Source organism: Benincasa hispida, chromosome 3 (assembly GCF_027475165.1).
Source record: "Benincasa hispida cultivar pf3 chromosome 3, pf3_genome.v1.1, whole genome shotgun sequence".
Lineage (NCBI taxonomy): Eukaryota > Viridiplantae > Streptophyta > Magnoliopsida > Cucurbitales > Cucurbitaceae > Benincasa > Benincasa hispida.
Window position 1 is genome coordinate 25,655,836 of NC_143480.1, and position 10,865 is coordinate 25,666,700.

Sequence of the window (10,865 nt, forward strand, 5' to 3'; positions counted from 1 at the left end):
GTTAATTATAAGTATTTCTATAGGAAATTGGGGCATATAACATTATTTTAACTTTCCTTTGAATATATTGGAAGAACTAAAGTTATAGTAAACCTCTTGGTTGCACGTGATGTTGATCTTTCATATTATTCAAAATGGCCTCAACCAAATATTCAATGTAACTAATTTAGTCATGTCGATCTTTTGGCATAGATGCCGATTTTTTCTTAAATTATCTCCCAATATCGTTTTAAAATTAAAATAATAGATGCAATCTTCTTTTTCAAATATCAAAACTAGATCTAGTATTCATTCTTTTTTTATTAAAAAAAAATTATACTGTCGGCCTAGTTATGTGTTGGTCGATAGGGATGCTTGGTAACCATACTAATTAGAAATTTTGGAGAAGACTCATGTCAAAATCTAAGGAAAAAAACTCAGTCGAAGTCATCTACAAAACGATAGCTACAAAGAACTCATAAATTAGATAGATTCATGGTTATGAGTACACATCAAACAGGGTAGAATTTGATACCAATATTGATATTTATTTTACTTTGTTTCTTGGAGAGATAAGTTGCTATACTACGTATCTATCAACAAATTGCAAATCTATTTGGTGGAAGATACAAAGGGTACGTTTAGAGTTTATTAAGAGTTTCATTTTTCTCTTCCTAATGATAAAAAACTCTGTCGATTTCATTAATACTCAATATGTTATTAGTTTTTTCTTTATTTTTAAACACCAAAAAAAATCTGCATGGTGGTATTTGTCCTTCTTAATCAACTTCTACAAATTATGATTGAAGTTATGGTTGTTGTGATTCTTCAGTCATATGGGCATCGTATCACTTTGAACTCGTCATTTTGATCATGGAGAAATTTAGAGAAAACAACATGTCTTTGCTAGACAAGCTCTTCGAAGGGACATAACATGATGGAGGCTTGACAAGGCAAAACAGAGATTGTGAATTTGAAATCGAAAGATGAAGATGAAGAGAAATAATTAAGGAAGATTCTTATAAATAGAAAAATCCCAAAAATATTTACAGCAAAAAGTTTCAAAAGTATTTGTACTTTTGAAACTTTTTGCTGTAAAGTGTAAATATTTTTAAATATTTTTTAAGCACTTTTGAAACTTTTTGCTATAAAATATAAATATTTTTAAATATTTTTTTATATATTTGTTTTATAATTAACAGTTAAATATTTTTTTATTTTCAAAAATTTCATTGCCTTATTTAACATAATTATCAACTATTCCGTAAGTAGTCATTATTTGCTTCTTTCTTTTGTGGTTAGGCTTCTTTTGTGGTTGAGCAATTTTTCTTCAACAACATATTAAAATTACAATGTAATTAACTAATGAACATCACATAATTTTCAAATAATCATCAATTACAGTACAATTTTAATAAACATCATTTGCACATGATGATGACTTTCTTTTAAAAATGCCCTTAAACACTATATTTAATTTCAATGTAATTGAATATATTCAAAGATTTGAAACAACCCCATTCTTTTGAATTTAACAATTTTTAAAATCACATTTCTTCATCTTGTTTCACTTTTTTCCTTTACTTTTTTTTTATTATGTAGATTCTATGTTTAGATGAATATATATATAAAAATATCATGTTGTAGCATATATCATGTTTTCACCAACTTTTGTTGTGTAGCTCTCAAGCAGAAAAAATAAGATCCCTAAGATTTACATTAATTAATTTTTTTCTACCAACCAATATTAATTTGCAATTTTTATGTTTTAATCTTGAAATACTACATTGTAATTTATTTTATGATGTCAATCGTCATATTTTTTGTATTGTTAGATCAGCCATTTATTTGAAATGTTTAGATGTAAGAGATTGAATCATATATTAAGTTTTTAGAAGCTAGATTAAATCTTATTTTTTTAAAATAGATATAGGTTGTTACGATTTTAAACAATATATATTTTGGAATAAATTAAATGAAGATACTATTTTGGGTATTTTTGTAATATAATAATTAGTAATTTATTAAATTCAAATTTGTTTGGTTATTTTTCCTAACCTAAAAACATTTTGCTATTCTTCAAAATGAAAGTTTGAAAAATATTATTTTTCTTATTAGTCATATTTCTATTCGTCTAATTAAGACCCATTAATTTTCAATTAGAGGCGTGGCCCATTGAGTATACACCAACTCATTGACTTTAGGGGATTGTGGAAAACCTTATCGACAATTTATTCCTTTAGTCTCCTATTCTCTATCTAATAAGTGAGCGTTTCATACTAACTTGCATTACACAGTTGAACAAGATTGAAATCATATAGACTTTTCGCCAATGGTGTAAGGTTATTGTTTGATGTATCTATTTATGAATGGTATTAGATTTAGAGGATGTTAAATAAGACTTTATGAGACCTTGTTAATTTGGTTGTAAATGTGAAATATTAATTATGAAATATGCTAATTAATGGACAAATCTAGAGTTATGTTGTACCGACTATTTTATATTTGGTAGTGGTGGAAAATATAACCAATAATGTTCCACCACACATAAATCAAACACTTAAACAGACAAGAAGAAAAAATAAAATAAAATAGAAAACGTTTTTATTTTAAGATGAAATTGTATGTGGAAAATGAAGAAGAGAAAATGGTGGAATACCCAAAGTGTGAGATGGCGCACTGAGTTTTGTCTTAGCCACGCACTTTCTATTTCGTCCCTTTCTTGTTCAATAACTCTACCAAAAAGTTCCCATTTTATATTCCAAAAAGCATCATTAAACATTATTTTCTTTTTCAAATGTGGGGAAGAAAAGTATATGGAAAAAAAAAAAAAAAAAGCCTATTCCTGTTTCAAATCACTATTCCCCAAAACACCATAAACTTCCTAAACAAATCCTTCAAAGAAACTGGTGGGTCAATATCAACTTACGAAATTGGTGAATCAAATATGTAAGCATATTTAATAGTAGTTAAATATATACATATATCTATACATGAAACCCGACATCATATCGTCGTATCGAAGACGATAAGAGTGTGGTGTTAAGAAAAAAAGGAAAAATGGGGGATATTTCACTATGTGAGATTGATATGGTCATTTTCAAGAGACTAGTGGAAAAAAAAAAAAAAAAGGCATAAAAGTGAAAGGAAGGGAATTTGAATTATCTTGCTCCCTGGCAGCAGGCTTTTGCCTTCAAGTCCCTCCAAAAATACTCTCTGTCTCTCATATTTTATTTCCATAAACAACAAAGCAAGAAAATCTAGTGCTTGGTATGTGGGTGTCTGCTCAGACCCACATTTTCTATTTCTTTCTTTTCTTTTTCTTTTTTTGTTTTTTTTCTTTTTGGGTTTACATTTATTTTATTATCTAAAAAATAAAGTAGACTTGTCACTCATTAGAGAAAAGAGTAGTTGAATGGTTGTATTTTTTTAATTTGGAATTGTATGGTTTACATGTATCAATGTCTTCCAAAATTACTAATCATTACATGATAAGGTTCTTCTTGTACGGAATTCTCATCCCTACAATTTTCTTTTTTTATTATTATTGTTTTTTAAGATGAGGAATCTCATAATAGATCTTTAATGGAAGCAATATTACAAATTTAGGCTGTATTTTGTATTCTATCTTATATTTTAATATATAGAATTGTGTTTGGGTTTAGTTTTGTTCCAAACCCTTTCTAATAATTTTTGTTTTAGTTCTTTTAATTTGAACTATATTTTAATCAATATGGTCCACTATTAATTACTTACTTTTGTAAGAATCCATATTTTTTATGATAAAGAATATCATTAATGTCATAATTAACTACTGAATCACCCTCATGTTTGCCTAATTATTGACTTTTTGATAGTAATCTGAACTGTATTTCATTAAAAGCATTGTTTTCTTGGAAGAGTGACATCATAAAACAAATACACAAATATATATAAAAATAATTGCTCGAGAAAAGTAGGAACATGAATTACTTTTTGTTTCCCAGTATTAAAGAAAAGCTTAAGAGAAAATGATTATAAAATAATTATGAGTTTTAGAAAAGGAAGTCAAAAGCAAATGATGATGTTTTTAGGGTTACCGTCTAAGCGAGACATATTTATTTATCCACTTGGAAACAAAATATCAAATCATATATATATCCATTTGATATGCAGCGTAACATTTGATATTACTTGCATCTTTTTGGACAACCAATAAAAATAGAGTAATTGAGTAAATTAAATCAAATGACAACCTTTGATTTTTAAAATGTGGCCGCCTATGAGGGTTCCAACGTGGGTTCATCAAAACCATTAAAATTTGACTCATCATTCCAAATTAAGTTTCGTCTAAATAATAATAATAAAAAATTGCGATGACGTTTGAAGCGCAAGTTTAAAATCTTAAATTTCAAAATGTTAAATTCAGATTAGGCAGAGAGATTTAAATAGTTTGGATTTAAGAAAATTGTGTTTGGAGCGAGACTTCCAAATGCAGATTTTTAAATCTTATATATATATATATTTAATCCGTTATTAGATTTTAGATTAGTTTAAATTTTGATATAGTTAAATTTAAAGTGAATTAAAAAATTAAAAAGAATATATATATCTTTTAAATTTTAAAATAGATATTTGACTAAAATTATAATTTTATTTAATTTATTATTTTAATAATTTGATGTTTTAATTTTACTATATTTTAAAATAAAATTTCATAGATTTTTGCCAATTTAACTAACTTGAAAATGATTTTTTTTAACTATAATATGCTAATTCCAAATCGAAATAAATTAGTATTTTAATCTTAAATTCAATTCTTGAAAAATTATAGTTTTTTTTTTCAATCAACTTCGATTTCAAAAATAACAAAATCATAAAGTTTGAATTTTAATTTTTATTTGGCCGCTAAGTTGTTTACAAAATTTTAATACTTTAAGTTTAAACAATGATTCTAAGTTCTCGAGTTAATTAAATCGACAAATGGGAAAAAAAATGAAAATGTATTAAATTAAATTAAATTTGAGTTATCTACACATATAGTCTAAATAACTATACCTAATACACAATTGCAGTCTAATGGACTATTATTTTATACAAAAATCTAGCATGACTTACTTTTTTAGCTCTCTTACTATTCAATTTTTATAAATAATAATAATAATACCAAAAGAAGCATGTAATGAAAGTTTAGTTGATATATATGACACTATATATTTGAATTTTCTGGAATTAAATCAGTATATATTTGATAAGTGCATGAACAATATAATTTGTACAATATATTGTCTTAGAACAATATATTCAATGTATATTTACATTTTTCAATATATTTATAAATACATTAAAAAAATAAACCAATATATATGCGATATATATTTACATTTTCACTATATTACCAACATATTTGACTTATACTTGAAATGATAGGTAATTGATTTTTAGCTAGGAAAAATAGAAAAAAATAAATAAAATCTCATAAAATAAAGGAAATATTAATTTTAAACAAAGAAGAGAAGAGCGAGAATTAAAAAATATAATCTATAATAATAATGATAATTAAAATTTTTCAAAAGAAAAAAATTAGAAGAAAGAGAAAATATATTTTAAAAATATTATTGTAATTAAACTAAGGCCTTGTTTGGAATGACTTAGAAAAAAATATTTTTCAAAAATTTATTTTCTCTAAACACTTTTGATAAAAACTTCTTAAAATAAAAACATAAATGTGTTTTGCAACTCTTTCTTAAAAGTATTTTTTATGCAAATTTGTTTGGATTATTATATACTAAAAGTGTTTTTATTAAAGTTTTTCAATGTTAACCGGTGGAGATCGGAGGTTGGTTGGCGACAGTCACTGGGATTGGTGGTCAGAAGTTTGCTGGCGGAGTTGCTAGAAGTGGCGATTGGAGATTGGCCCACAACGATTATCGGAGTGGCAATCGGCGTTGGTCGGAGGCGATCACGAGTGTCCGAAAGTTGGCCGATAAACTTTCTAAATTAATTTTTTTTTTTTTTAAAAAAAAGTAACATATGGGTTTGAATAATGTTTACTATTCAAACCAATAAAAAAGAGTGTCCTAGACCTTTGCCCAAAACAATGGTTGAGCTTTAGATGCCTAACCCACATTCCAAATCCTTAAAACAAATACTCCTTAAGGATTTCAATAATATTCTTAAAATTTAAAAAAATACAATGTATCATTACTATTAGTTTAAATGGAAATCGTTAAATATTTTATTTTAAAAATATTCCAAACTTTTAAATGTATTAATAATGCACTCAAACTTAAAAAAAAAAAAAAAAAAAGAAGGTATTTTCATTAATATATAGATTGAAACGGTTAGTATCTCATTTTCAAAATATATTTAACTTTCAAAGTTATATTAATACTTAATACAAATGTTGTTACCATTTATATATGGACGGAAATATTTAACTACACTTATCATATTCCTCTCCTATTTTCTCTCTCTCTCATATGCTTCAATGTGTCTAAAACTTTCTTATTTTTCCTATTTTTTCCTCTTTTCTTCCATACACAGTTATTCCTCTTTCATTTATTCTTCGGTCTCTAAAACTATCCCTTTGATTAAGGTAAATATCTTTTTTGTTTTAAAAAAAGTAAGTTTAATAATATTGTTGAAAGTTTTGAAAATTTACAGGTATTTTTAAAATAAAATACTAACTATCATTTCTCTCCAAAACTAACAACAAGAGTATTTTAAAACTTTGTTAGAGATGTTGTGTAATTGGCAATATTTGTTTAAGTCTGGTAGATGTTACTCAGATTGTCTTTGCATCTATTATATCAGGCATATGATTGACTCTAGAAATGTTAATCCTACCAAATATATTTTCATTATTTGAAAAAATTTGTTGGTAGTTCTATTTTGCAGATTTCCTACTTTTCGTGACCGCATTTGTTTTGGGAACTAAGGTAGCACTCTTGGTTTTCAACTATGCATATTTAAGGAATTTTTATTAGTGATCAAATGTTGGTCGTTTCATGAGAATTATGAGTGTCATTGTCTTGTAAGAATTTTTCACAAATGTGTGTCGATCTTTGAAGAGACGAAGGTTGTGCTACTGTAAGTTTGGAGGTTTACTTCGAGCCATATCGATTTGTTCCTTAACATCTTGAGAATGGATCCTCAAGCTTAGGGGAGCCTAAGTTATTCAAGTCTTCATTTGAGAGGGAAAGATAAAAGTTTTTGTGAGAGGTCTCACATTCTGGGGAGCCTAAATAATCTTTAACTAATACTCACACTTAGATGGAGCCTTCAATGAGAGAAAGTCTCACATCTAGGGGAAGCCTAGTAGATCATTTGAGTGATTAAGTTTTATGGATGTTACTATAATTGTGTTGTTTTTATAGATAAGTACAACATTGTAATTACTTAATATTAATATTAGTGAAGTTATCTTTCTTGGGCACACTGTCCCAGATGCAAGTAGTATTTTACCGCACTAGATTACGAAATTTTGATGTGTTTGTTTGCTGTTTTAATGTTTTAAGGAATGATGTAATATTGTTCTTAACAAAATGTAAGCCTTTATTTTTCAAACTTTTCTCTAAAACTCTATTATAGAAAATTTCGAAAGTTTATTTATATTTTTCAAATGAAGTATAAAGTTAAGGACAATTTACTATAGTTTAACTTAAAAATTAAACAACAAAATAATTAAATCCTCCAAAATAACAAATATGTTTTTTTATTTTATACATAAAGGAAGGGAAAAAGGTAGCTTTTTCTGACCCAAAATTTAGACGTCGAGGCATTAATCCTTGGATTTTGCAGAAAAGGTCGATGTGAACGTGGGGCATCATCCAATTTGAGAGAAAAATGTTGAATAATAATGAAAAATAAAACTTTCCCTTTTCATTTATGCCTTTCCTTTCACTATATATATATTTTTAAACCCTCACTCCCACACTATACCCTCAAAACTTGTATCTATATCTTTCTTCTTTTTTCCTCTCTGATTACTTAAAACGTTTTTCCACCATATATTTTTATATATATGGCCACTTACCCCGCCGTCAACGTCGCCGCCGTGGACTGCCAGAAACAAGTCCGTTCATGGCAGCTCTTCCGATCTCTAATCGAATTCCTCATCCCCACTTGTAATTGCGCCTTCTCTGAAGATCAAGAACAACAACCCATATATTCCTCAAAACCCATGTTCCCCCCCTCCATCTCCTCCTCCGCCGCCAATTCCGTCACCGGCACCATCTTCGGTTACCGGCGAGGAAAAGTTAACTTCTGTATTCAAACAAGCTCCAAGTCAACCAACCCAATTCTCCTCCTCGAATTGGCGGTCCCCACCGCCATTCTCGCCAGGGAAATGGGAGGCGGCGTCCTCAGAATCGCACTCGAATCCACTTCCACTGCCGCCGCGAATTCCGGGGGGCGGTCGGTTCTGTCTTCGCCGGCGTGGAGTATGTATTTCAATGGGAGGAAAGTTGGGTATGGCTTGAGGCGACGGGCTTCGGCGGCGGAGGTGGAGACGCTGCGGCGGTTGGGGACGGTGGCGGAAGGCGCCGGAATTATGGAAGGTGAAGATGATTATTTGATGTATTTGAGAGGGAATTTCGATAGAGTTTGTGGGGCGTCGGGAGATTCTGAGTCCTTTCATTTGAGAGACCCAAATGGAAGCATTGGTCAAGAACTCAGTATTTTCTTTTTCCGCTCCAAATAAATTAATTTCCTTTTTTCTTTTTTTTGAGCTGTGTTTTTTTGGGCAGGGCTTTTTCAGCTTTTTGCTGATGCTTATATTGGCCCTGTATTACCACCAGCTTGGAATTGTTGTTTTGATGAACATTACATATATATATATATATATTTGTGTATTTATGTTTTGGGATGTTTATATGAAATCAAAATATGTGAATTTCGTCGAAACGAGTTTAACTCAATGATTAATTGACTTTTTCCATGAAAGTTGGAGGCTCAATTCTCTACATACCTGTGATTTTTGTACTAAAATGTAACTCTCATAATTATCTCTTATGGTTTTCTTGTCTTTTATCTTTTCTTAAATTGGATTTTTCAATATATAATTATTTCTAATAATTTTGAGGTCTTTCAAGTGAAATCAACCTTAAACAACTGAATTACCTTGGAACTATAAAGATAATAAGAGAGTTTTTAGTAAGTGAACCACGAGTAATAATTTATTTGGGGAATAATGTTTTATATCAATGTCTAAAAAAATGTATGGTTAAATTATGCCTACTTTTCTATTATTTGGTCATATAAATAATTTGAAGCATTTGACTAAGTTTCTTAATGTTTCATATAAAAATACTAATATTTTAAAAGGTTAAATTAGAAGTTTGGGAGTTGTATTTGTTTAGTCCTATACTTCGAATAATACCACCAGCTTGATTTGTGCCTAAAGTCATTTTGCTTTTTAATTTTTTAGATAATATATTTAGCAAGATAAATAAATATTAAATTGATGGAGTTAACAATATACCCATTAAATACCAAACTTTTGTTAAGACATATAATACTTATAATAATATTTACATACAACTTTAAGGGCGTTTGGGGCAAAAAGTTGACTATTATAGTCCTAAATTATTATATAGTTGGGTTATAATAGTTTGTATATGGGGTGTAGATTATTTTAGTTTTGGTTATAATAGTATGTATTTGAGGTATAAATTATTTTAGTTTTAGAAAGAAATAGTAAACACTATAGTAAAGAATAAAAAATTGATTAACGTAAAATAGTAAAAACTATGGCAAATAGTAAATACTGTAGTAAATGAGATTTTAGTGTTGACTGTAGCTAATTAAGAGTTTTGAAATAATATTTACTGTAGTCATCCAAATACTCGTAAAAGTTTAAGGGTACATATATTTAGAAACTTTTTTTTAGGTAGAACCTCTTAAAGTTCATAACACTCAACTGATAATTTTATCAACTATATATGGAGCTTTGGAGTTCTTAAAAAAAAAGAAGGAAAAAAAAAAAAAAACAGTAACTGTGTGAGGTTGACTATTTGAAAGTACAATATGAACCAATTTAACAATGAATTGAAGCACACAAGGCCTAGGATTAATATAATTATCTTAGACCAAGTAGCTAGGGAGTTCGTGTAGCTAGGGACAAGTAGGAGGCTGATTAAAATTAGTTCACCATCCACCTAGCTGGTTTTTGTTATTATATAGCTAGCTCATTCAATATATATATCTAACCGATTTCACAACACTACTTTTTAAAAACAACAATTTTTATTGGAGATCTTACATTTTTCCCCTCCCAAAAGGTTAGGTGTTAGTAGAAAATTTTAAATTGGGATCCAATAGAAACTTTAACCCTAGTAATTACAACAAAAGCTTGAAAGTTTTAGCCAAAAAAAAAAGCCACTACCAATAGGTTAATTGCTTCAATACTGCACCTTAGAATACGATTAGTCCATTTGGAAGATTGACTTATTCGAGAATCTCTAGATGTAAGCTTATTTTCAACTCCTTGATGCATTTCACTCATGATTCTTCTCTTGCATTATACAACCTCTATCATGATGATGTTGGTAACTTCTAGTTTGATAAGAAAAACTATATAAAATGAATTTGCTTATAGATATGTCTATTTCATCGAGTCTCTCTAAGACAGTGTGTATATCCTTACGTCGATTTCTAAAATAGTGTAAAATGAGATATTTTGAATCATTACTATTTAACGTGAATAGAAGTTGAAATGAATTAAGTGAATCTCAAATTTGGAAATCATAGTAATAATGAATCCAACATTCTTAACAAAAACATATGGTTTTTTTTTTTTTTTTTTTACAATAATAAAGTGGAAGAATCGATTTTTAACATCAAAGTTAATAATAGATATTATAAAAGCACATTTGTGGCAAATAAAAAACATAAGTTGTGATAGG

General features: G+C 28.2%; 1 protein-coding gene across 1 annotated transcript; it reads left to right on the forward strand.

Annotated features, from left to right (window-relative positions):
• The first annotated feature begins 7,887 nt into the window (after nt 1–7,887).
• On the forward strand, nt 7,888–8,817 carry LOC120074134 (MIZU-KUSSEI-like protein (Protein of unknown function, DUF617)). The gene has a single exon (XM_039027150.2). It carries the CDS (start codon nt 7,985–7,987, stop codon nt 8,660–8,662), a length of 678 nt encoding a protein of 225 aa, XP_038883078.1. The 5' UTR covers nt 7,888–7,984; the 3' UTR covers nt 8,663–8,817.
• The last annotated feature ends 2,048 nt before the right edge of the window (nt 8,818–10,865 follow it).